This window comes from Carcharhinus amblyrhynchos, chromosome 11, assembly GCF_965287045.1.
Source record: "Carcharhinus amblyrhynchos chromosome 11, sCarAmb.v2.hapA, whole genome shotgun sequence".
NCBI lineage: Eukaryota > Metazoa > Chordata > Chondrichthyes > Carcharhiniformes > Carcharhinidae > Carcharhinus > Carcharhinus amblyrhynchos.
In genome coordinates this window covers 28,309,613-28,337,221 of record NC_137334.1, presented here as the reverse complement: position 1 = coordinate 28,337,221, position 27,609 = coordinate 28,309,613, and the positions used below count along the sequence as shown (strand labels likewise).

Below are 27,609 nucleotides of genomic sequence, written 5' to 3'. Positions count from 1 at the left end.
CAAAATTTCCACGTACCTCAGTTTTAAATGGCCGGCCCTTTGTCAAGCTATATCTCCTTGTTCGAGACTCTCCCACAGATGAAAACACCTCACCATCTACCCTGTCAAGCCCCCTCAAGATCTTATATGTTTGAGTAAGGTCGCTCCTCACTCTTCTAATCATCAAGGAATACAGACTCAGAGTATTTAGTCTCTGTTGATAAGAGAACGTGCTGGTTAAGTGTATTGTGCTAAATTCTCCCTCAGTGTACCCAGACAGGTGTCAGAGTGTGTGATTCAGTGAACAGTGAACAATTGCAGGCAAAGAACCGATCCCTGCAGTACTCCACTAGTTACATCTTTCCACTCTGAAAATGACCCAAAATCTAAACTATTTGTATGGAATCTATGAATGATAGTGTATTTCGGAGAGACAATCTTGTCATTGACAGTTCTCAAACAGTTACAAAGATTCCACCCGGAATGTTCCCATATTATTATTTTCGAAACTAGCTAATGTGCTCCAATATTTTTTATTTTTATTCTTGATTTCAGGTAGTTATAGACTTTTTTCACTTAAATTAGCATTTAGAATACATCTGCATATTCTTTATTCTTCCATGGAAAATGGATGTCGCTGGCAAGACCAATATTTTTTGCCCATCCCTAATTGCCCTTGGAATAAATGGCTTGCTGGGCCATTTCAGGAACATTTAAGAATCAACCACATTTGGAACTGTAGTGACATGTAGGCAAGAAGGATAAGGACAGCAGATTACATTCTCTAAAGGATATGAATGAACCAGATGGGTTTTACAACAAACAATTACGGTTGTCACAGCCACATCACTGAGACTACCTTTATATTCCAGATTTATTAATTCCATGTAATTTGAACCCAAGTCCCCAGAACACGAGCCTCTGGATTACCTGTCCAGTGACATTACTATTATGCCACCATATCATACAGTTGATATATACTGTATATCAGTATATATACAGCAATACAAGCAAGGCCTCCTCCAGTGCAAACTAATGCACTCGAGGTTTTGCTGAAGCATTGAATTTTTAAAATCAATTTTCAAGCAAACACAATTAATCACAAAGTTACTGCATTCATTTACAAGCTGTGGGTAGTTCCATTCTAAAAAAGTTAAAAGTATTTTGGCATATTATTTGTCAATTCTTAACGATCTAGGAATGTGCAGAGGTCCACTTAGTACTCCACTGTTTAGCTTGTGGTAATCAGTTTCTATAAACCCAGTGAAATAAGGACATGTTTTTAATCCATACTGACCCATTGTCAAGAGGTTATAGAACTAACCTGAAGCTTTTTTATGGAATTGTACAAAATAAATTGAGGATGAACTTTGTAGGCAGATTTAGGAAGTGCCTATGTTTATTGTTTAACTTGTCCAAAATAAACTTGAATAAAAGGCATTTTGTGGAAGGAGAGTTTTTGAAGTGTGCTCAGCACTGTTTCTTCAGACAACATGTTGCTACTCCAACAAGGAAGGAAACACCAATTAATCTGACTGAATAGTGAGATAGAACAACCTAAAATTAGAGGAATATTTTGGGAACAGTAATTACAATGTAATTCAGATCAACTTAAAAGACTGAAGAATAAAGCAGTCAAAGACAACGAACAGAATTGCAAGGAGAAAAGAAGCTTTGCCCAGAGTGAATGCAAAGATAATAAAAACAAATGAAATTATGAATCAGGAGTGAGAAATATTAAAATAGGAGATGGCAGGAATGCAGATCAAGCATAGCTCAGGAAGAAAAAATAGATTTTCATAAATCAATAAGGCAATTTTATTGAGTCACTAGATTAAATATATTCCACAGTGTATTTCAGCAGTCTAGGACTTCGTTGTGTTGGACTTTGTAGAGGCACTGATACTTTTTCGCTTATTGGCAATCATATCAATTCTAAGCATCGCAAACCCCTTCATTTAATGGTCCTTGAATTCTGTCAAAATTAAACTAAAATTGAACATGTTTGTGAATTTTAATTTGCATGAAAAACATTTTCATTAGGGTGATTTTGCCTTTACAGTATGGCCCAGGAAAGGGGTGCACAATATACCAAGGTCTGTGCTCGAGCGTCCAGATTCAAGGTTGCTACTATACAAGGAAAGTCAATGCTAAACCAGCACACACAGCTCTGCCTGTGTTAAGGGGAGTGCTCCCTTTCCAGGGCCACCCGGCCGCAAAAAATCAAGATAAAGAGGGTAGATGGTCAGGTTGAACAACCTTCTCGACTGCCCGCTGCCTGGACATGTTAATGGTCAACTTGGTAAGGCTCAGGAGCAGGGTTATGAAGAAGTCCTCCTCCCTACCCTCTCCTCTGCACTGGGTGATCACCTCTTTATACTCTTTTAATAAAACATTAATAAATTAAACAAAGATAACGGGTGAAAGCCCCGATGGCACACTATAACTAAAATAAAATGTCAAAAGGAAACTTAACTAATTAAATCAAAATATCATTCACGGGTGTTGTAGGTGAGCCATATTAGACTAATAATCATGAGTTTAAAACACTAGCACAATACTGACATAAAGCGAATGATCTTGGCTAAAGAATGTACTAATGAGAGACTGTCAGTATAAAAGGCAGTTTGAATAAGTAACCAGTATTTCTCATTTAAAAATGGATTTACAATATAGAATGGACATAACTTATTTTTTAGAATATATTTTGTAAAATTTCAGCTAATGGCAAGGTACAGCGAGGCCTGATGGGATGAGACATTCAGAAGGGAACCTCATTTTGTGGAACCATAGACTGTTGAATGTGGCTATTTTTATCAGACGATATCGGGAACAAAATGGCTTCCAAGGCCAGCTCAATGAGTAAAAGCTATACAAAGTCAAGCTGATAGTACAGTGCAGCCAGACATGGACATTTTCTCAGGGTCTGGCTTATAATGTCGTGAATGTAAGTTGGTGGAAACATTAACATTAACCTTTGCTGTGCTGCTGGACAACCAAGGGAGGTAGCATCTGAATGATTTAAACAAATAAAATCCCATGAGATCAGGATGTAAATTGTTATGGTCTGGCATTGGTGACAGGGAAGATTATTGACTGATTTGTATTAATGTTTATTGGATTATGCCCACTGGAAAGGTGGAAAATTAGATTCTAAGTATATAATTGGCCTTACGGAGGCATTGTATTTTTCAAGTGATACTGGGTTTGCCAGAGTCTCCTAGTGGTGTGCTGTGCCATCTAATATTATTCTCCCATTCAATCAACTGGTTAATGAAAGACACGTCTTTGAAGCAGTTCACTTGTTTCGTGAGTTTCTGTGTTTAGCTTAAGTTTTAGCAATTCACAGTGTTGCAGAAAAAACCACTACACAGGGATGATGATGCATCCCAGCCTTCACGGCACCCACCACTTGCAGAAGGCCAGATGTATGCTGGTGGACACATCACATGCTCTCTCTAAGGCTAAGCATTTGCAAATGTAGCTGCATTAGAGAGGTGGACAGTCAGATTTGATGGCCCTCTTGAACATCCACTGCTGGACATGTTAGGGCTTAGCTTGGCCAGGCCCAAGTGCAGGCTTATGAGGAGGTCCTCATCCCTTCTGCCCCTTTCCACACTGGATGATTCCCTCTTTATATTCATCAGAAAATAATATTCAGTAAATTAAACAAAAATGATAGGGGTGATCTCCTCTTTATATGTGCTGAATGACAATTAATACTCATCACCTGTTTATATAATTGACAGCACATTAAGAGCTATCATCCAGGTAGAAATTTTATAGATACTTTATAAAGCATTGCTGGAAACACCATTAAATAACTCTTGCCAAAAACACGAATGAACTCATTTAGCATTCCCAGGTTTGCTCTGCTGACAAAATTATTTTATTCCTTTAGAATTTTATTCTGCTACAAGGAGTTTGTATGAGGTAAAAGTTTAATTCAGTTATTACTCTAAACTTGCACTTGTTCTGCATATTTTAAAACTGCATGATGTTAAAACATTTGAATAGCAAATCAGGTTTGAAAAGGTGTTGAATTTTCAATTGCTGTTCACGTTAGCTTTAGATCACGTTGGCTTTAGATACTGACTCTTTTAAGACTCAGAAGGGAGGAGTACTCAATCTTTTCTACTTTGTTGCATCCTTGCAACTAAAGAAAATGTGAAGCAGCAAATACCTTTGGAATCCCTTACTCAGCTCAATGCTCATTGGTGTGAGGCATCAGAGCAACAAATAATAAGTTCCAAGTACATCACTTTTTTGTTTTGCTGGAATGAGATTTAAAGCAATTATACATTGCAAGGCTTGGTCACAGAATTTATACAGAATGCATACAATGTAAGAAATCGTAAATTTACTGTGATGTATTTTGGAGCTTGTCCGTCATGTTTTGCTCTTTCATCTTGTTCAACTATTCTCCCTCAAATTTGCCTGAAACACTGTTTACTCAAATTACTTATGATTTATGAAACAGAATACACCACAACTGGAAGTTCCAGGTGTTAATTAGAAACCAACCTGACAAGAATTTACATTTCACCAATCAACAAAAGTCCGCTGGATAGGTGCCAAACTCAGTCTTTGCATAAAACGCCATAATCAAAGAGTTATTTACTGAATTTATGCATCCTCATTTGTGCTAATCTTTACCATCCTGTGGTTTGGCAGGCACATTAAGGACATAAAATCTGTCAGTGGGTTTTTATGTGAAGTACACTACACATTGTCTGGAAATGGGCTTTACCATATAGTTCGTGTACAATTTAAAGGTGATGAGATACTGGGTAAATTAATTTTTGGTCTGTGATGAACCTCGGCCTCAAATACATTGTTGGTATTACCCTGCTACATCATAACACGTACAAAATCATGCAAAAGATAGGCAGTATCAGCTGAGAGTTAAAAGAAAGCTTTTGTTAACTGCCCACTGCATAAATACAATATTAAACAAGGTTTAGATTCTACAGCTGAAATTTTACATCCCATCAACCCCCGCTAGAGGCAGCTGGATCAACTTGGCGGTGTAAAATTGGGTGTTAATATTTTATTTATTTATTTAATTAATTACTGTCACAAGTAGGCTTACACTAAAGCTGCAACGAAGTTACTGCAAAAATCCCCTAGTTGCCACACTCTGGCACCTGTTCAGATACACTGAAGGAGAATTTAGTGTGGCCAGTGCACCTAACCAGCAAGTCTTTTGGACTGTGGGAGAAAAGCAGAGCACCCAGAGGTAATCCACACAGACATAGGGAGAATGTGCAGATTCCGCACAGACAGTGGATCAAGTCAGGAATCAAATCTAGGTCTCAGGCATTGTGAGGCAGCAATGCTAACCACTGTGCTGCCCATGGTGGCACTGTGCCCATTCCTTGCTATCAGGTATTGCCAGGCTACCCTTCTCTCCCTACAAATCACTTGTCTTGCACGCCAGTATTCCCCCCTCACCATCATGACAAATTGGCTCCCGCTTCCCTTATCGGGGTCCTGTCACTCTGGCCCTGATGAGACCATGGACTTAAAGTCTAGGACCAGTTCAGGACCATCGCATCTTTTCTTGGGGAAGTGCTTGTACTGACAACCGCTTTTGGTGGTACTGCTGGGACAAGTGAACTCTGGTCATATGACTAGCCAGCCGCTCTCAGAATTGGGACTTCCTCCCAGATGGGGAGATGTGGGTTTACCCCCATCTTTTCAGCCTGAGAGTAGGATCACTGACTCTGTGTAACGTTCCAGCATTCTAATGTTCAACTGATTAATTTGTGTACTCACCCTTCCTCTCCAACAAATGTAACATAGAGTTTATTTCTTTGAAGATCTTTCCTGGAACAGCCCATAATCTGGTTGAATGCATCTTCAAGCAAGTGATCTCTCCTGATGATTAACCTTCATTGCATAAGATTATCAAAATGAATCAATTTAGTTTCGAAAAAGAGTAAAAAAAAGAACAAACCAAACATGTCTCATAATTTTATCTAGTGCTTCAAATAGGAATACGAGGGGGTGAATGCCCCAACAAAAGCAGTACTGTAGGCCAGGAGAATCAAGTGAAGGTCATTTTGCAGGCATCCCGCTGGGCGGCACAACCTCCGGGTGCAGGATTTCCAGCACCGTCAGCTCTGCACCAGAAATTGGAGCGGAGCTGAATAATTTATTCAAACAAGCACTTCCATATAATTTAAATGTTATTAGTGGGCTCAGGATTGAAATCCCCAGGCCCGCTAGCCTCTCCCACCAACCCCCGCCTCCCACCCCCCTCAACACCCCGCCAGGGTTGGTTTATAACAGCTCCCACTAATGGAAAGCTGGCAGCCCAACTCTGCTGGAGTGAAGGGGAGCCATCAAGGGCCTCCCCTCAGGGGTCGGGGATGGGGAGGCGGCGGGGGGAATGACAGGGGATCGGGTGCCCCCCCGGGCATTGCCACATTGGCAAAATGGCAATGCCCACTGGGTATCGGACAGTGGGGCCTGTTTGGGGGGAGATCGATAGAACATAAGAAATAGGAGCAGGAGTAGGCCATCTCGCCCTTCGAGCCTGCCCCGCCATTCAGTAAGATCATGGCTGATCTGAAGTGGCTCAGTTCCACTTTCCTGCTTTCTCCCCATAACCCTTAATCCCCTTGCCTACCAAAAACCTATCTACCTGCATCTTAAATATATTTAGCGAGGTAGCCTCCATCACTTCAACGGGCAGAGAATTCCAGAGATTCACCACCCTTTGAGTGAAGAAGTTCCTCCTCAACTCCATCTAAACTGACCCCCCCTTATCTTGAGGCTGTGCCCTCTAGTCCTACTGTCCTTTCTGAACGGGAAGAACTTCTCACCTTCTACCCTATCCATCCCCTTCATTATCTTATACGTCTCAATGAGATCTCCCCTCATCCTTCTAAACTCCAACAAGTACAAGGCCAGTCTATTCAGCCTCTCTTCATAGTTCAACCCCCTCAACTCCGGTACCAGCCTAGTGAACCTCCTCTGCACTCCCTCCAAGGCCAAAATATCCTTGCGCAAGTGCGGCGACCAAAACTGCACACAGTACTCCAGTTGCGGCCTCACCAGTGCCCTGTACAGTTGCAGCAAGACCTCCCTACTTTTATATTCAATCCCCCTCGTTATGAAGGCCAGCACCCCATTTGCCTTCCTGATCACCTGCTGCACCTGTAGGCTGGGTTTTTGCGACTCATGCACAAGGACCCCCAGGTCCCTCTGCACCGTAGCATGCTGCAGCTTTTCGTCCTTTAAATAGTAGTCCCTCCTACTATTATTCCTGCCAAAGTGGATAACCTCACACTTGCCAACATTGTATTCCATCTGCCAGGTCCTCGCCCACTCGCTCAGCCTATCTAGATCCCTCTGCAGACTTTCTACACCCTCCGCACAATTTGCTTTTCCACTTAACTTTGCGTCATCAGCAAATTTCGACACCCTACGCTCTGCTCCGTCCTCCAGATCATCTATATAAATGGTAAATAGCTGAGGCCCCAGCACCAATCCCTGGGGCACTCCACTAGTCGCCAACCGCCAATCCAAATAGCACCCATTGACACCTACTCTCTGCCTCCTATTTGACAGCCAATCCTCTATCCACGCTAACATCTTACCCACAACTCCATGCCCCCTAACCTTCTGTAACAACCTTTTGTGCTGCACCTTATCAAATGCCTTCTGAAAATCGAGAAACACCACATCCATCAGTTCCCCTCCGTCCACCGCACTAGACACATCCTCATAGGGGTGGGAGGTCCTGCTGCCACTCTGCAGAGGGATCGCAAGCAGAGGGAGGGTGGCCAATGATCAGTGTGGGTGTGGGAGGTGAGGGTCAAGGAAGGATTGGGAGGGAGATCAGGGCTGGCCCAGACATGTTCAGGGGGCCAACGATTGGGCCCTGGGGTTGGGGTGCGGGTTGTCGGTGCACGATGAGGAGTCACAGGGCTGGCAAGTGATTGGGAGGCCAGCACTGCAGGGCCATTACACGTGCACTAATCTCGGCACTGACAGATCAGCGCATGTGCAGCTGCTTGCCCAGCACAATGCTGCTGGCCTCTTCAGCGGGAATAGAGCCTGCCCACTGATTATTCACATGATACACGCTAGTGCTCTCCGCAGGGCACAGACTGTGGGAGATACATTTTGAAATACCTGCTGAACAAACCAGAAGCATTTACTCGTTTTATAACAAATTCAACACTTCAAATTTTTTGGGAAGAATTGCCCCCATGGTGTTTCTTGTGGTAGCCCCATTTTCTGGAGCCTAGAGTGTTGCAGCAAATTTCATGGCCACAATGCTCAACATGACTCATTCCTGCTATCCCATGAGCAAAGTGTTGATTTGAGTCCAGTTATTTACCAGAGAGAGAAGGATAAAACTGGATGGACAACCATCTTGGACTACACTTCCAGGCATCTGAACCAGCTGACATCAAAGTGAAAGCCTGGGAGCTAACTATCCACCCAGATCTCCACATAGCATCATGTAGCTTCATATACTAATCACTATTGAAATTTATTTCCTGCAATTTACATTTGCATCGATCATAAAAAACATGACAACATATATTTATGTAACAACTTTAACATAATGAAAACTCCCAAGGCATTCAGAGAAGCATTATAAAACAAACTATGACACCAAGCCACATAAAAAGAGATATTAGTCAATGAGATAGGTTTTAAGTAGTGTCTTGAAGATGAAAGCATCTTTAAAAGGCACAGAGTTATAGAGAGGGTGGGGGGCGGGCAAGGCAATAGGAGGCATGGCCACCAATGGTGGAGCAACTAAATTTAGAGATGCGTAGAAGGCCAGAATTAGAAGTATCCAGATATCTCAGAGGTATGCAGGGCTGGAGTAGATTACATAGATAGAGAGGCGAGGCCATGGAGGGATTTGAAAACAAAAATGAGAATTTTAATATCAAGGCATTGCTTGATCAGGAGGCAAAGCAGATCAGCGAGCCCAATAGTGATAGGGGATTGGGACTTGAGATCATAATAAAACTTGCTAGGCAACATCATTGACAATCACATCTTATAGGCGCACCACAAAATTCTGACTGAATTACAGATATTCTGCACAGCTCTCAACATACAAACCTCAGTACAATTATATCTCAATATTCCCCGTTAATGACTCACTTTAACTTTCCTGGTCCTTGTCCATAGCCCTTTGTTTCCAGTTTTCTGTAGAAGTTTCTGAGTTTAGCTTCAAAATCTCTCTTATAAGGAGCTGGAGCTCGGGCATTGGCACGTTGGGTACCTGCAAGCAGTAATATTCAAAACTTGATACAAAGAAACTCACTTGCTCCAAGTCAACATAACAGAATTGGTCAGATATGTGAAACCATCAATGCACAGTGATAGATTCAATAACAGGTATTAGTGATACACTTGCCATTGTGTTTTGTATAAACTGTAACATTTACAAACAACCTAATGAAACACTTTTAATGCCTTTATATGGCTTCTGGTCAAAAATGTCAACCTATCTTTCATTTTTAGATAATGAGAAAAATTAGGTACATTTCCAGTATTTTCTGTTATACTTGTAAATTATCTAATGCACCATTGGTTCTGAATATGAATAAAAAATAAAACTTTTGTAACAAAGGATAAAGTGGCCCTGTTTCTAGCCCACCCAACAACAGTGTACATCGCTGGTGTGCCCATTTGTCTATAATTTGCTTATGTGACAAGAGATAGAAGATGGACACGTCTTGGATGGAAGATGAAAATGGCATAAGATGGGTAACAAAACCTCCTACTGATTACCATCTATTGGCCCCCTTAGCTGATGAATCGATATTCCTCCATGTTGAGCAACAAGAATCACTGATGGGGGCATGGGCACAGAATATACTCTGGATAGGGACTCAATTTCCATGACCAGCAGTTGCCCAGTAGCCTCACGATTGATTGAATCCTAAAGGAGGTAGCTGCTTGATTGGGCCTGCTGCAGATGATAAGGAAAAAAACTACTCAACTTTGTCATTGCCAATCTAGACGTCACAGATGCATCTGTCCCTGGCAGTTCTGCTAGGAGCGACCACAACACATTCCTTCTGGAGATAAAGTCCTGTCTCCACACGAGGATGTCCTCCAGTGTGTTGTATGGCACTACCACCGTGCTAAATGGAATAGATTTCAAACAGATCTAGCAACTCAAAATTTGATATCCTTGAGGCACTGTAGGTCATCGGCAGCAGCATTGTATACAACCATAATCTGTAACCTCATGGCTCTGCATACCCTCAACTCTACCATTACCATCAAACTGGAGATCATCTCTGGTTCAATGATGAGTGCAGGACAGCATGCCAAGTGCAGCACCAAGCACACCTAAAAATGAGATGTCAACAGGAGTACTTGTGTGCCTAACAAATATGCAGCAAATGATAGATACAGCTAAGCAATCCCACAACCAACAGATCAGATCTAAAATCTGCACTCCTGCCATTTCCAGCTGAAAGTGGTGGTGGACAACTAAACAACTCACTAGAGGAGGAGGCTTTATGATAGAGGAGCCCAGCACATCAATACAAAAGATAAGGCTCAAGCACTTGCAACCAGTTTCAGCCAGAAGTGCTGAGTGGATGATTTATCTCAGCCTTCTCCTGAGGTACCCAACATCACACATGCTATTTTTCAACCAATACTATTCAGCTGAAAGCACTGGATGTTGCAATAATAATGAGGATTTGTGTTTCAGAACTAGCTACATCCCTAGACAAGATGTTCCAGTGCACTACAATACTGGCATCTACCTGACAATGTGGAAGATTGCCTAAATATGTCCTGTCCACTGGCACAGTGGTTAGCATTGCTACCTCACAGCACCAGGGACTTGGGTTTAATTCTTGCCTTGGGTGACTGTGTGGAGTATGCACTTTTCCCCATGTCTGCATGGGTTTCCTTCGGGCGCTCAAGTTTCATCCCACAATCCAAAGATGTGCAGGTTAGGTGAATTGGCCACAGTACAAAAGTATTGTCCCTGAGAGTTTCAAGATGAGTAGGTTAAATAGATTAGGCATGGAAATGTGTGGGGTTATGGAGAGAGGGCGGGGGAGAGGGCTTGGTTAAAATACTGTCGGAGAGTCAATGCATACTCAATTGGCCATATGACAACCCTTCTGCATTGGAGGGATTACATGAAATTAAATCCAGCCAAATATTGTCCAGTAGCCGATTCTCAATCATTAGCAAAATGGTGGAAGGTGTTGTTATCAGTGCTATCAAGCGGCAGCTAATCAACAATAACCTGTTGATTGACACATAGTTTGGGTTATGCCCAGTCTATGCAGCAACTTACTTCTAACAGGGGCAAGAGTTGAAGGCAAGAATTGTGGAAAGAGCAACTGCCCTTGACATCAAGGCAGTATTTGACCAAGTGTGGCATCAAGGAGCCCTAGCATAACAAAAATGAATGGGAATCAGAAAGAAAACTTTCCATCAGTTGGAGTCATATTGAGCAAAAAGGAAGATAGCAGTGGTTGCTGGTGAGCAATCATCTCAGTCCCAGGGCATCACTCCAAGAGTTCCTCAGGGGAGTGTCCTAGGCCCTACCATCTTCAGCTGCTTCATCAATGGCCTTCCGTCTTTCCAGTTAGAAGTTATAATGTTCACCGATGATTGCACAGTGTTTAGCATCGTTCATGGCTGCTCAGATACTGAAACAGTCCATATCCAGATGCTCAAGCCAGGACAATATTCAAGTTTGGGCTGATAAGTGACAAGAAATATTCATACCCCACAAATGCCACACAATGACCATCTCAACAAAACAGAATGCAACCATCATCCCCTGACTTTCAGCAGCATTACTATCATTGACTCCCCAACTATCAACATCCTGGGGGTTACTATTGACCAGAATCTAAATTAGACCAACCATGTAAACACTGTGGCTACATGAGCATGCCAGCGGCTAGGAATTCTGCAACAGGTAACTCACCTCCTGACTCCCCAAAGACTGTTCACCATCTACAAGGCACAATTCAGGAGTGTGATAGAATTTTCTTCACTTGGAGTGTAGCTCCAACATTCAAGAAGTTCAACACTATTCAGGGCAAACAGCCTGTTTGATTAACACCCCATCCACCACCACTCTCTCATTCCACAGTGGCAGCAGTGTATACCAACCAAAAAATTCACTGCAGCAGCTCACCAAGACTCCTTTGACAGCATCTTCCAAATCTGTGAGCTCTATCACCCCGAAGTGCAGCAGATACATGGGAACACCACCATCTACAAGTTCCCCTCTAAGTTGACACCACCCTGACTTGGAACTATATTGCCATTGCTTCACTACCGCTGGGTCAAAATCCTGGAACATCCTTCTTAACAGCACTGTGGGTGTACCTGTATGCTAACCAAGCACATCCTGTGAAAGATTAATTTTTTAAAAAATATACTTTGGTTAATTTAAATCTTATTTTCCTACTGTGTACTGAATTGATTCCACAATTATTATTTAAATGCCATGCTTGTAGTTGTCAAAGAGAAACTAAATTTCATGTTTCATTTTAGGAAAGAGTCGTGCACACGAGAAAACAATAACCTTGACAGCAGAATCAAACTTTTGTAATTTGCGCAAAATAATAGGTATTTGGCAAAGTCAGACCCTCATAATGAAAGCTATTTATTGACACATGCATCTTATAGGATTTAGAACACAGAACATAGAAAAACTATAGCACAAACAGGCCCTTCGGCCCACAAGTTGTGCCAAACATATCTCGACCTACTAGGTTTACTTACAACCCTCAATCCTACTAAGTCCCATGTACTCATCCAGAAGTCTCTTAAAAGACCCTATCGAATCTGCCTCCACCACCACTGCCAGCAGCCGATTCCACACACCCACCACCCTCTAAGCAAAAAACATACCCCAACATCTCCTCTGTACCTACTCCCCAGCACCCTAAACTGTGTCTCTTGTGGCAGCCATTTCAGTCCTGGGAAAAAGCTTCTGAGAATCCACTTGATCAATACCTCTATCAGGTCACCTCACATCCTTCGTCTCTCCAAGGAGAAAAGACCAAGCTCTCTCAATCTATCCTCATAAGGCATGCCACCCAATCCAGGCAACATCCTTGTAAATCTCCTCTGCACCCTTTCTATGGCTTCCACATCCTTCCTGTAATGAGGCCACCAGAACTGAGCACAGTACTCCAAGTGGGGTCTGACCAGGGTCTTATACAGCTGCAGCATTATCTCCCGACTCCTAAACTCAGTTCCTTGATTGACGAAGGCCAGTACACCATACGCCTTCTTAACCACATCCTCTACTTGCGAAGCCAATTTGAGAATCCTATGAACCCGGACACCAAGATCCTTCTGATCTTCCACACAGCTAAGAGTCTTACCCTTATTATATTCCTTCATCCCATTTGACCTGCCAAAATGAACCACCACATGCTTATCTGGGTTGAAGTCCATCTGCCACTTCTCCACCCAGTCTTGCATCCTATCTATGTCTCGCTGCAACTTCCGACATCCCTCCAAACTATCCACAATACCTCCAACCTTGGTGTCATCAGCAAACTTAGAACCCATTCCTCCACTTCCTCATCCAGGCCATTTATAAAAACCTCATCTTATTTTACTTCAAGTTTCAAGCACTGCAGTTGGTCAAAACCAATCAACAATGTAAATCTTTTCACGTGTAGCTGACAAAAAGGAGACCATCACTTTATTAGCAATTTCATAGAAGTGTGGTTATGTGGACAATTCTCACATTTCATTTAATCTTTGAATCTCCCCACAAGTAATTTACAATATTACCAGATTCCAATCCCCTTTCCTATTAACTTTACATTCAGAAAAATGTCAGCATTATTACCATGAGCAGAGATGATAGGTTTGCAAGTAAATTTCACTTCTTTGGACCTTCCTTTCAAATCCTTTATACCTTACTTCATTTATCTGATAGCTTCGTAAATTTTATAAACTGTATTTCCCTAGAATTTGCCTAATAAAAACTGTTCAAATTCAAATATGCAACTTATAAGCATGGGTAATATATCTTTCAGCAGGTTATCAGAACTGTTACAAAATGTTACATGGAAATGTTGTTCTTATTTACATTTTTAATCGCAATTCATCATTCTAAACATCACATGGCCAGATTATCTGTCATTTACCTGGGGAGTTCTGAGGTGATGATACAGGGGAACCACGTGGAGACTGGCAATAACTGGGATGAAGTAAGGCATGTGGTGGCACATAGGACATAATTTCATCTTCAAACAGACTGCCCAGGACAGAAACCAAAGAATAGATGATTATTTTAAAAACATCAACACTCTTTTCAACATTTATAATGTTCAGGTTGGTATCCAACTATTTCACAAAGATACATTTTCATACTTGAGTTGATGTATAAATACTACATTTTTCTCTTAATTTAACATGGTAGTTTATAGTAATTTGGATATAACATGAAACCACGTCTCTGCCTTCTCAGAAAAAGGAATCCACGACACTAGTCAAAGGAGACAAGATATGGTTTCCCGGTGTCCTGGTCAACGTTTATTCCTCAACCAATACCATCAAGATCAGATTATAAGAACAGGAGAACAAGGAACAGCAGTGAGCAATTCAGCCTCTCGAGCCTGCTCTGCCATTCAATAGAATCATGGCTGGTCTTATCTCAGATTAAACTCCACTTCCCTGCCCATTTTCATCTCCTTCAACCCATTATCATCTCCTCCTTAAAGTTACTCCATGTCCTAGCATCCACCGCACTCTGGGGTCATGAGTTCCACAGAGTCACAATCCTTTGAGAGAAATGGTTGCTCCTCGTCTCTGTTTTAAATCTGCCACCTCTTATCCAAAACTATGACTTCTTGCTCTAGATTGGCCCACAAGTGGAAGCTTTCGCTCTATGGGGGTGGAGGTGGGAGGCAAAGTGCTATTCCATCAGGAAAACCAGCACTTTTCTCTTCAGAGAAACATGGTGCTTTTCTCTCCAGATCTTATAACACACTGCCTAAAACAAAATCAAGGAGTCATGTTTCACATCATCATGCAGGAAGGCCGAGGCCTCAACGCACCAGCAAAATCCAGCTGCACAGAGATTGGAACCAAAAAAAACATGGAGGCATGTTTCATGCCGTCGTGTAGTTGGACGGGACCTCAGCACACCAGCAATCTCAGCCTCACAGAGATTGGGGTGCCATCTTTAAAGAGCACCCTGATCATAACTTGTATAAACTCACCCTCCATGTCAATCAACCAAAATGGATAACCTCACACTTATCCATGTTATACTCCGTCTAGCACATTATTCACCATGGCAGACCCCAGGAGACATTGAGAGATGAAATAAAATAAGTTTTTAAGTATCTATTACAGACTTCACTATTTTAAAAAAATCTCATTCATGAAAACCCAAGCCATACTTTTAAATCCCCTCAAGCACTTAATGCACAACCCAGAACAAAAGGTCCTACTATCTAGTGCAGTTTCTCTTGAGGTGGGTGTGGCAAATTAAAAAATTATGTACCTCTGTGCATCTGCATCAGAAGCAAAAATTCAAGTTTTCATTTTCCCTTTTTAATAAACCACTTGGAGCCAATCTCTTTTTAATAAATCTAATTCATGTATTTCTTTTTAACATCAAGTAGATGAAGAATTTTTCATCTCTTTTCAGGAAGAGTCCAGATAATCCATGGAGAAGCAGTCATTTGATAGTTTCACAAGAAAATAAAGGGAGGAGTTCTCCCATTTTGAGACTAAGGACAAGGTTTTCCTTGATATTGTTAAAGACAGATTTAGCACAGTTGAAACTGCTGACAGCAATAGCATGTAGTTTTCCCTGCCATATTGTGTGGAACGTTGAAAATAAAAAACTGCAAGTCACAGGTTCTAAGATATATCACTGACTATGCAGCCTTGGATTCATCCGACCTACCATTAACTTGGACACGCAATAATCCAAGATGCCATTTTTAGAGGCCAGCAAACAAACCTGTTCACCCAGGTGCTACCCTGGCATCCCCCTTGGCACCACCACCTTTCAGATGATGCAGACGTTCTAGTTAAAGAGGAGGAGTGTGAAATGTTAGACCCAAAAAGCATAGTGACGGAGGAAACACTGGAGAAATTAACAAAAAATTCTCAGGAATAAACAAGGAGGGTTGATGACGGTAGTGCAGTGCACGTTGTCTACATGGATTTCAGTAAGACATCTGACAAGGTCCCAATGGCAGGCTGGTCAGAAAAGTGAACACAAGGCAGGTTGGATCCAAAATTGGCTCAGGGTCAACGGATGATTTTGCAAATAGAAATCTATCACCAATGGTGTTCCATAGGGCTCAGTGTTGGGGCTGTTGCCTTTTGTTGTATTTATTAATGACTTAGATTTAAATGTGGCAGGCATGATTAGGAAACTTGCAAATGACACAAAAAATGACCATATTATTGATAGTGAAGAGGATGGCTGTCAACGCCAGAATAATATAACTGGTTTGGTTGAGTGGGCAAAAAATAGACAAATGGAATCCAATCAGTGTGAGATAATGCATTGGGATGGGCAAACAAAGCAACGGAATACCTAGTAAACAAGAAGATATTCAGAGGGGTTGAGGAAGTGAGGGACCTTGGAATGCATGTCAACAGTTCCTTGAAGGCAGCAGGACAGATGGGCAAGGTGGTCAAGAATGCGTATGGAATACTTTCTGATGGTAGTAGGTGAGATTTTGAATACAAAAGCAGAGATGTAATGATGGAACTGTACAAAACACTGGTCAGGCCACAGCTGGCATTTTGTATATAGTTCTGGTCACCACATTACAGCGAGGACTTTATTTGCTCCACAGAGTGTGCAGAGGAGATTTACAAGAATATTTCCAGAGTTTGAAAATTGCCGCTATGAGGAGAGATCGGATAGACTAGGATTGTTTTCCTTGGAATGGAGGAGGTACAAAATTATGAGCGGCCTAGACATGGTAGACAGGAAAGGATTGATTCCTTCAGCAGAGGGGTCAATTCCCAGGGTGCATAGATTTAAGGTTATTGGTAGAAGAATTAGAGGAGACATGAGGAAAGATTTTTTCACCCAGAACATGGTGGGAATCTGGAAATCACTGCCTAACTTGGTGGTTGAGGCTGAAGTGCTCAACTCATTTAGAAGATACCTGGATCTGCATCTCAAGTGCTGCAACCTGCACAGCTACTGCATCAGGAATGTGGGATTAGAATGAGCTAGTTTATTTGCAATGTCAAACGAGCACCCAGACATAGCATTGCTATCACTATGCAGGTCACATACAGTCTTTACAAAAGTGAACGGACCTTTCATGTTTGATCAGTTGATGCAATTCTTTGAGAACATTACATGACAATGGAGAACCTTGGATGTGGTGCATCTGAATTTCCAGAAGGCAACTGACAAGATGCCGCACCAAAGACTGCTGCATAAGATGAAGGTGCATGGTGTTATGGGTAATGTATTAGCATGGATAGAGGATTGGTTAACTAGCAGAAAGCAAAAAGTGGGGGTAAATGGGTGTTTTTCTGCTTGGCGATAAGTGACTATTGGTGTATTTCAGGGATCAGTGTTGAGACCGCAATTGTTCACAATTTACGTAGATGATTTAGAGTTGGGGACCAAGTAGTGTGTCAAAATTCACAGATGACAATTAAGATGAGTGGCAAAGCAAAGTGTGCAGAGGATGCTGAAAGTCTGCAAAGGGATATAGATAGTCTAAATGAGTGGGCAAGAGTCTGGCAGATGGATTACAATGTTCAGTAAATGTGAGGTCATCCATTTTGGTAGGAATAACATCAAAATGGACCATTATTTAAATAGTAAAAAACTGCAGCCTGCTACTGTGCAAAGAGACCTGGATGTCCTTGTGTAAGAATCACAAGGAGTTGGTTTGCAGGTGCAGCAGGTAATTAAGGTGGCAAATGGAATTTTGTCCTTCACGCTACAGGGATGGAGTTTAAAAACAGCGAGCTTATGTTGCAGCTGTATAGGGTGCTGGTGAGGCCACACCTGGAGTATTGTGTACAGTTTTGGTCTCCTTATTTGAGAAAGGATATACTGGCACTGGAGGGGGTGCAGAAGAGATTCAGTAGGTTGATTCTGGAGTTGACAGAATTGGCGTATGAGAAGAGAGCAAGTAGACTTGGGGTATACTCATTGGAATTCAGGAGAATGAGGGGCGATCTTACAGAAATATAAAACTATGAAGAGAATAGATAAAATAGAAGCAGGAAAGTTGTTTCCACTGGCGAGTGAAATTAGAACTAGGGGGCATGGCTTCAAAAGAAGGGGGAGCAGATTTAGGACTGAGTCAAGGAGGAACTTCTTCAGTAGAATTCCCTGCCCAGTGAAGCAGTTGAGGCTACCTTCAGTGAATGTTTTTAAGGCAAGGATAAACAAATTTTTGAACAGTAAAGGAATTAAGAGTTATGGTGAGTAGGCAGGTCAGTGGAGCTGAGTCCACCAAGTATGTGAATTCTGAGTCTGAAGAAATCCTTCATCATGTATGTGGAATACTCAGTCAGAACTGGCTGTAGCAACTCGCTCAACATTTGACCAATTCATTTTGTGCAGAGCGAGTCATAACATCTCCTCATGTGACTTGGTGTCATACTTTGTTCAAGAATGCTCTGGTCAAGTGTCTTGGGGTATTTTAAGTCAATTTATTAGTGTCACAAGTAGGATTACATTAACATTGTAATAAAATTACTGTGAAAATCCCCTCTTTGCCACACTGCAGCGCCTGTTCGGGGACAATGAGGGAGAATTTAGCATGGCCGATGGATCTAATCAGCACATCTTTCAGTCTGTGGGAGGAAACCAGAGCACCCAGAGTAAGCCCATGCAGACACGGGGAGAACATGCAGTATCCACACAGTGACCTAAGCCAGGAATCAAACCCGCGTCCCTGGTGCTGGTGAGGCAGCAGTGCTAATTACTGTGCTGCCCGTTAAAGGTGCAAGATAAATCTAAGTGGTTGTTGTTGTTATGGTGGGAAATTGCAGAAGACTTAAGCTGGACCATGACTCTCTTTTCCGGGCCTGTATATTTTTATGGACATTGTCTGAATCGATACTTGCTGAAGTGATCAAATTGGACCAATAAATGTTGAGACTTGGAAATATTAGTCAATTGACCCTATAACACATTGTTACATGCAACAGACTGAATGGTACTGGACAATTGCTGCCCTTTCAACTGTCTGGGATTTTGAGAGAAAATCCAGCTAGACATCCAGCTAGATGATGATTTATTTGTGCCAAATGAAATCATCATCATCATCTACCCAAAAAATTTAGAATAACTACAAACTCTGAAAATGCAACACTTCAAGAAAGCCTATGCAGCTGTTTAAATTCCTCCTTATCTGATGAAAAGAATCTTTTATTTACTTCAATTAATACCAATTAAATTAATTAGTGACAAACGTAGGAAGTAGCTTATGTAGTGGTTAAAGCAGCAGTGGGAGATAGGTTTGTATAAAACAGATAATTTATTTTCTCAAAACACACTGCTACTATTTTCCAGAATAATCTGAACTTCCTCAAACAATTCAATAATCAAGAGGCATGGCACTGGTATTAGCATATCACAGAGCCCCCATAAATTAAAACCATTTAATTGTGTCATTAACTGTGTGAACCATCAGTTTTTTTATTCACTTGTTAAAAATCACTCCTTTAAAGGTATTTTGTCATTTCTCGAGTCTTTCTTTGCCACGCACTACCAAAGCTGTGGAGACAAGCAGTTAAATAGTTGAAAAATTTACTCTGATGCAGACTGTCAGAGTGTGAAAAGAGACTCCCTATGATGTTTATCCACATCAATCTTGAAACATCTGGGTAGAATGTTCTAGTCCCACCAGCGGTGGAATTTACCAGTGGTGCCAAAGTCAGTGGACTTTAGTCTGGCTTGCTGCATTTGCGCAGGGCCAGAAAACCCCACCCTTGGTTTCTGTGCATCGCTTTTTCGTGCTGTAGGAGTGAGTTCAGAAATTAGGCAGGAGGGCATAAGCTTACATCCTAACCATCCTTAAATCCCTTTAAGTATGCCAGTCTCAATTACACTGCTGCTTAAAAGTGGGATGGACGTATGTTATTCAACAATCATGTTCTTTTGCCAGTCAACATAAAGCTCAACAGCATCACTGAAATCTTGATACTTGTACGGCATCTTTTTCAGAAATTACATTCATCAGTGACAGGGTATGCTCCTACCTTAACAGCATAACAAGGTCTGCATCACTGGATAAGCGTCCCAAGCCACTCGTTCCCTCACTTCTGATAAATTGAACCTTCTCCCTATGGAAATGTTCAAATAGTTCAATGATATTCTCAGAAAATAATGAAATAATATACAACATTCAAACTGCAGAAAACACAGGATAGATAAGGCAAAGCTCAGTAATGACAACTGAGTCTGCAATCATTGTTTGATAAAGGTGGCTTAATATGCTGATGTATCTATGAGTGACTCATTTCAGCATCTTGTGTGGTTCCTGTGCTTCGAAGATGAGCTTTGCACTGCTTAGTTCCACTAATCCCATTCCTGCTTCTGACAGCTTACTGAAGGGAGTAAAATTGACCAACACAGTCATCCATTTTATGGCATTGATGAGAGACATGTGCTGAATTATAATCATCTAATACCTCTGCTGTAAGCTTGCATTTTTTCACCAGGGTGGCACAGCAATTCATCGCATTTTAAAAAAAATCAAAGGGCTGATGTGATAAACTTTTGAAATTCAAAGATACTACTGCCTAGCTCAACAGAAACTAATAAATCACCCATGAACTTGTTTTTCTTGCTTTTAACTGTACAAATTAGTGAAAATACAATTAGATCTTTATTTAAATGCCATTCATAAAATAAATCATACTGGTATACTGGTACCCTTACTTCATTCGACTCCATCTAATTTACTGAAAGAACAAATCTGGACAGAGTAGATAGGAAGAAATTGTTCTTGTTGGTGAAAGAATTGAGAATCAGAGGCTACTGATTTAGGAGAATGGCAAAGAAAGCAGGAGCGACATAAGAACACTTTTCGCCCACAGTGAATGGTTAGTAGTGGAGGTGGATTCTATCATGGCTTTCAAAAGGGTAATTATTTAAAGAGAAGAAAGTTTGCAGGGCTATGGGGAAACGGTCAGGGAGCAGGTCTAACTGGGTTGCTCTCACAGCCAGGGTTGACACAATGGGGCAAATAATCTCCATCTGAACCATTCTGTAGCCAGAATTTTATGGCCCCATCATGATTCATCTCTCCCATCCTCAGTGGGCCATTTAAATCACCGTTTGCATTGGCAGAATTGGATTATCTTGGGAGACAATCATAAAATCTTGGCCCATGATTCTATTCCATAATTTCATGCAGTTGTACTGGACAAGTTACCAAGTGCGAGTTCACATTCACTATGTGCATCCACACCTACACCATCACTGGCAAATCATAGTGGAAAAACAAAACTGGTACTTCATTCCAACATGGAATTGATGTGCATCTCAAATCATACAGAAAAGGAACAATATAATGTGGAAATAAAAGTGACAGGAACCACTCCACCTCATTGTGTAATTCGTAATTTTTGTGACAGAAAATTATGAAATAAAAATCCAAGTCTACCACGGCAGTTTTATATGACACAATAAAAAGAACAAATAAACCATATAAGACACACACACACACACACACACACACACACACACAGACAATTCACTATCATTTCTATCTAGATGTACTAAAATCAGCAATGTGAACATTTGATATATGGCACAGAAACAGTTCAATCCATGTGGTAACTCCACTTTCCTAAGTTTGAACCACACATCTCAAATACATGATCCATTTTTTTTGAGGTTTTATTTCTTATAATACATGATTAGATTTCTTGCACCTACACTTGTATTTGTGATTGGAAGGGCTGAAAATCTCGTCCATTATCTCTGCGCCCCTGCTGCAGTGAAACAAGCAAGCAGAGCAATTTCTTTCCTTGGATCATCCTTTATTTGAGGAATGGATGACCAATTTGTGCAACATTGCAGGATGTGAACCCATGTCCTTATGCTCTTTTATGTGACTGTTTGGTGTTCCAATCTGTCACCAAACTTGTGTAGGATGTTAAATCAGGCCAGGTATTGTATCTCCAATAGCCAAAATCTACCACACTGCCTCAATTGCCCACTTGCTTTTCAACAAAAGCACTCCCATTAAGGTGGCCAATATCCATAACACTGACTTTGTTGCAACAATGTCAAAGCTGCTCAGTCAATACCTGCTGCTAAAATGCACAAAGCAATACATCAATGTTTTATAAAAGATCAGTTTTTGGGGTCAGCTCACACCACTGACTTTGAAGAAAGTTGCCCACAAAAATCTAGCGATCTCCTTGAAGAGGATTTCCTTTTCCCCAATGTTGGTTCGATTCTGGTACCAAGTCAAGGAATTTCCAGGAATCTAGCAACAATGGTGTCATCAGGCAGGATAACCAGCCAATTACAGTAAATTATTCTCAGACAAAAAAAGCACTGATTATCCTTAAATTTTTATTGAATTTTACAGAAATCAAAATATTTGGGATTAAGGTAGAAGATGAATAATCTAAACAAACCTCTGTTTATGCTTAAATTTCAAAAAGTTCAAATATAACATTAGTTTTCCAGAGCCAGACAGATTATTTAGCAGTAATAATGGGCTTTTTTTTATATTCGTTTTTGGGAATGTAGGTGTCACTGGCTTGGCCAACGTTCATTGCCCATCCTTAATTGGCCTTGAAAAGGTGATAATTAGCCACCTTGAACCGCTGCAGTCCATGTGGTGCAGGTACACCTGTAGTGCTGTTAGGGAAAGAATTCTAGGATTTTGACCCAGCGACAGTGAAGAAAAGGCAGTATAATTCCAAGTGAAGATGGTGGGCGACTTGGAGGGAAACTTGTAGCTGGTGGTGTTCCCATGTATCTGTTGCTCCTGTCCTTCTAGGATGTAGACGTCATGGATTTGAAAGTGCTATGTAAGAGGTCTTGGTGAATCATTGTAGTGCATCTTGTAGAAGGTACATACTGCTGCTGTTGTGCACTGTTGGTGGTGGTGAGTTGTCAATCAAAATGAAAACCACAATTATACCTTATTCAACAAGGCATAACCTTTTCAGGGCTTTTACACTGAGACTAACAATATAATAGGTCCTTCATCAGTTTGGTGATTTCTATTCGTTAGGTGATCAATGAGGACTTCAACTGTGCATTCTATGGGGAAGCTTAGAATTATTGCAGCAACCTCTGACTTTAATGTTTAACTGCAAGTGTTAACTCCAGAAGTTGCTGTTAGCTTCAGGGCGATCAAAACTGTCAATTCTGCCTTCATTACTACTAAAAAAAACAACCCACTGAATAATTATTGCATAAGAACATAAAAAAAAGAAACAGGAGACCATTTTGAGGCAACATGGTGGCACAGTGGTTAGCACTGCTGCTTCACAGCACCAGGGACATGGTTCAATTCCGGCCTTCAGTCACTGTCTGTGTGGAGTTTGCACATTCTCTCCATGTCTGCGTGGGTCTACTCTGGGTGCTCCAGTTTCCTCCTACAGCACAAAGATGTGCGGATTAGGTTGATTGGCCATGCTAAACTGACTTTAATGTTAGGGGATTAGCAGGGTAAATATGTAGGGTTACAAAAATAGGGGCTGGGTGGGATTGTGGTCAGTGCAGATTTGATGGGCTGAATGGCCTCCTTCTGCACTGTAGAGATTCTATGGATTCTATAATTACTGAGATGATTCTAAGTGCAGAATCTAGTGCAGGACCCTACTATTCTGGTTGGTGGGACAGGTGTCACCGGAGCCGCCCACCATTGCATTTAGGCACAACATGGGAGAATTCTGCCCCACTGTTGTACACTGTGTTTGAGTTTTGAAAGTATAAGTTGGTTGTCCACATTTTGTATCTTGCCTGTTGTGAACAGCAGCTGGGAATGCTGTTTGATACAATTCGCCAGTCTTTGGGACGTACAGTCTACACATTTAGCATCACACTGGCATTGAAATTCATATACCACATTACTCATGTGTGATAGGCAGAGTATCTTTTTGAACTGACAGCAGCATCTTGTTAGTAATGAATACGACTCATGTTGCTATTGTATTGTAGCAGCATGAAACAGCTAGCTTTGCTTCTTGCTCAAATATTTTAGATACCTGGCCCTTCCAGGGTAATCTGAGGTAAACTGCCCCTTTGCCTGGAAGCTACATATATTAATACACAGGGCCCTGTTTGCAGACAGAGAAAACATTGTGCCTGTTTCAGCTAAGCAAAATAAGTGACAGCCATTTGCACTCCCTTTTCATATAGGATAAATTATTGTTTTCCCCTTTATTGATAGTCTTGCAAAGTATTCTGTTGACTGCAAGACAAAAAAGCTTCAACATGTCTCTTTTTCCAGCAGTATTAGAGATTTTGGGAAAAAGCCAAGTTGTTTTTTTTTTAAATAGACACAAGCCTTAAAAATGGCTGCCAAAAGCCATCTTATCTTTTCCACTGGAATGTGGTCAAGCTGCCAGAAATCTTCATACATTAAGGGTGGGATTCTCCAATCCTGTCCGTGCAGCTCACTGCAAGTAAGGAAGAAAGAATTTGGCATTCAAGCCAAAACTCCTTTCACTTTGTGGCACTGGAGAATCCCAGCTGTAAATGAGGATGGAGATTTTCAGCAGGGGGATATTTCTTTCCATCACAAACATTCTGTAGGTGTCTCCTTACTTAAATAAGGAAGTTGTTTTTAAACGAGTGGGGGCATGTTACTTTGAAACTAAGAGACACAGTGATGAGAAACTTAAACACAAAGAACAAAACTAATCAATTTCATGTCAGTTCGAATGGCTTTAGACTGGCCAACAATACCGGAGCATCGCAGCTTAAAATACAACCTATTTCTCATCCAAAACCATTTGTGCACACATCCACATCAAAGCAAGTCAGTTTTCCCTCCTTTACCTAGGAACATAGAGGACAATTATCGTACTGCTGCAGCTAAGAGCAAAATAGAGCAAACACAGAATCTGGATTTTTCTTGCTCTTTAGGGCACAGCTACTCAATACTGAACTCACTGAGTCAAGGGTAAAATCTTGTGCCCTCTCTCGGGATGAGTTTGTTGATGAGCGTGCTATTTAACCAGGTGAAGGCTGGGGGCCCTGCTACCTTCCTGTCTTCAGTCAAGTTAAGTGCCAGCCCATTCACCAATCGAGGCTCCTATAGGTAATTATTGCCAAAACCCAGCATGTTTGCTTGCAGGCTGCCAAAAAAAACCTTATTCAGAGGCAGTCAGTGCCCACTTAGAGCCCAGCCCCTGCCTTTGCTGCCTCCTCTGTTACTCTCCTGTGCTGGGGACCCTCCCCATCCGAGGATGGATGCCATACAGCAGCAGCAATTGCCTCCCCAGTGGCACTGCTGAGTACACAAGAGCTGCCCTGTTTCAGATTGTCCGGCAGCTCTTGACAGGCAGGACTGCCGTCCCCAGGGCCCTGGAACCTGGGGAATTGCCTAATTGGCAAAAGATGCAGTGAGCTTTCTAAAACAGAGATGATGTGGGGGTTTCACCGGCACTCCAGTCAGTGGTCAAATCTCCTCATCACCTCCACAACATTCACCCGTGAACGGAGTATCAGTTTTTTATTCAAACAAAACTCAAATAAACATTATTATACAAGAAACATCCTTCTATTAGTCCTTTCACTAATTTTAAGCACAGTGACACTCAATACCAAGCATAATTTTTTTGCAGACAACTAAAAACAGAAAAAAAGACAATGCACTCAAGAGTGGTCAAAACTTTTCACTGTCTGACAAAGCAATTCTCTGATCATATCAAAAGCAGCACCAGACCACTAGCAATATAATGTAGTGTAGGTATATTTCCAGTGCCATGCATTGTGGTACTTTAGCAAATTCAAGTAATGTTGAATTGAATAGGAATCATTTGAATTTTGCAGTTGTGGCAAATATCTGGGCAATGAGTTGAAATCACTATTTGCAAATGCAGCAGTGCGAAACAGTTACAACTAATGCATTAATTTTAATGTGGCCCATTATCAGCATGAGACTCTGTTGGTAGTACCTCCCACATGTGCCAAGAAATCACTGGAAATAGATTTATACCTTTACTCTGATGGATTTCTGACTTCAGAAATGCTTCTGTGGGAAGGCACTAAAGGTCAGCCTGACATCTCCCACTCAGGGTTCATCACTGTGCTGCTCACATTTGTTAGACTGAAGACATACACAGGCAGATCAAGAAGCAAGCCACCCACACACATTCAATTCCAAAGATACATGTCCTTGGAAGAACCAATGAGTAGGCAAAGTAACAGAACAAACAGATCCAGTGTTGGACAAGAGATAGCCACTTTGCCAAGAGGATATAGAAATGACAAACTAGCATTTCATGAATAGAGTTGAACTGCTAGACCAAATTGTCATTGACAGAGGCGTGGAAGAACAGAAAAAAAACAAAAGCTGCAAGAATTATAGTATACATTAGAAAATGGGTAAAATTCAGAGGATAAGCACTGGTTTGCAATGGTATGTAAAAAATACATAAAGTGACAAAAGGAAACCATTGGACATGTCCAAGTACTACTAATTTGTGCACTTCCCCATACACAACTGCTTCCAGGATCTTGGTCTTATAGGTCTCTATCTGTCTTCCCTCTGATCTCATTCTGAGGGTTGACAGTGCTATGAACAATCTTTTTCCACTGATTTCTATTCTCCACTGCCCTAACTACCTATCCTATGGAGAGGTCAGTCCATGTTCTGATCTTATCCATCCACATCATCATGGATCTTCCTTGTGCATGTTTTCCAGTGTTTTGTATCTCCTCTTTTCAAATGCTCCCTCCTGTTCACATCCAAAATATGACAGCTTCCTTGATATCATTCCCTCAAATAAGTTTCTCTTAACACCAGCTTTCTCAAGCAGCCACTCATATGTCTGCCTTGCCAGCATGACACATGGAATATCTATCGGAGCCCTTTCATTTATTTTTGCACATTCTAACCTTCAGTACCAACACTAGCAAATGATGATCAGTGTCACAGCTGTCCCTGCATTATAAATTACATTGCCATATAAAAAATGCCTAGGACAATACATATTTTAAAAATAGAAAATATATTTTCTCTCAGTAATGTGCAGCATATATACATTTTATCTATGATGTTACAACTGAAAATTTTATGAAAAAGTTCTGTTTGAAATGATACTTTTTCCACAATAAAATACAAACACTGACTTCTAAGTTATACTTAAGGGCAAGAAGAAATGGGTAATAAATACTGGTCTAGCCAGTGATGCCCACATCCCAGGAATGAATTTTTAAAAATGCAGTTCACTCTACAAATAGAAAAGTCATTATTAGAACACTGCATTGTACTATTAAACAGATAGCTAACAATAAAGTGACAAACTAGAAGCAAGAGAAGGTCATCACATTTGAATCAGGGAGCTACAAAACTACCACGACAAGCAGACATGGCCTCCAAATTTGATAAAACATCTAGGACTTAAGAGGTCCAGATGTACAAGACTTAATGGAAATCACTGAGGTGAGAAACAAGAAGACGACAGAGAGAGAGCAAAAGA

The 27,609-nt window shown here is 41.2% G+C and overlaps 1 protein-coding gene across 3 annotated transcripts in view; it reads right to left on the bottom strand.

Annotated features, from left to right (window-relative positions):
* Positions 1-27,609, bottom strand: part of hecw2b (HECT, C2 and WW domain containing E3 ubiquitin protein ligase 2b) — a 366,692-nt gene that overhangs the window by 75,841 nt on the left and 263,242 nt on the right. For all 3 annotated transcript variants that reach the window (XM_080198794.1, XM_080198796.1, XM_080198795.1), the window contains 4 exons: positions 20,188-20,271; positions 14,121-14,230; positions 9,118-9,238; positions 5,758-5,871 (listed from right to left, as the gene is read on the bottom strand). In XM_080198794.1, coding sequence (XP_080054920.1) covers positions 5,758-5,871; positions 9,118-9,238; positions 14,121-14,230; positions 20,188-20,271 — 429 coding nt within the window. The remainder of the gene's footprint in view (positions 1-5,757; positions 5,872-9,117; positions 9,239-14,120; positions 14,231-20,187; positions 20,272-27,609) is intronic.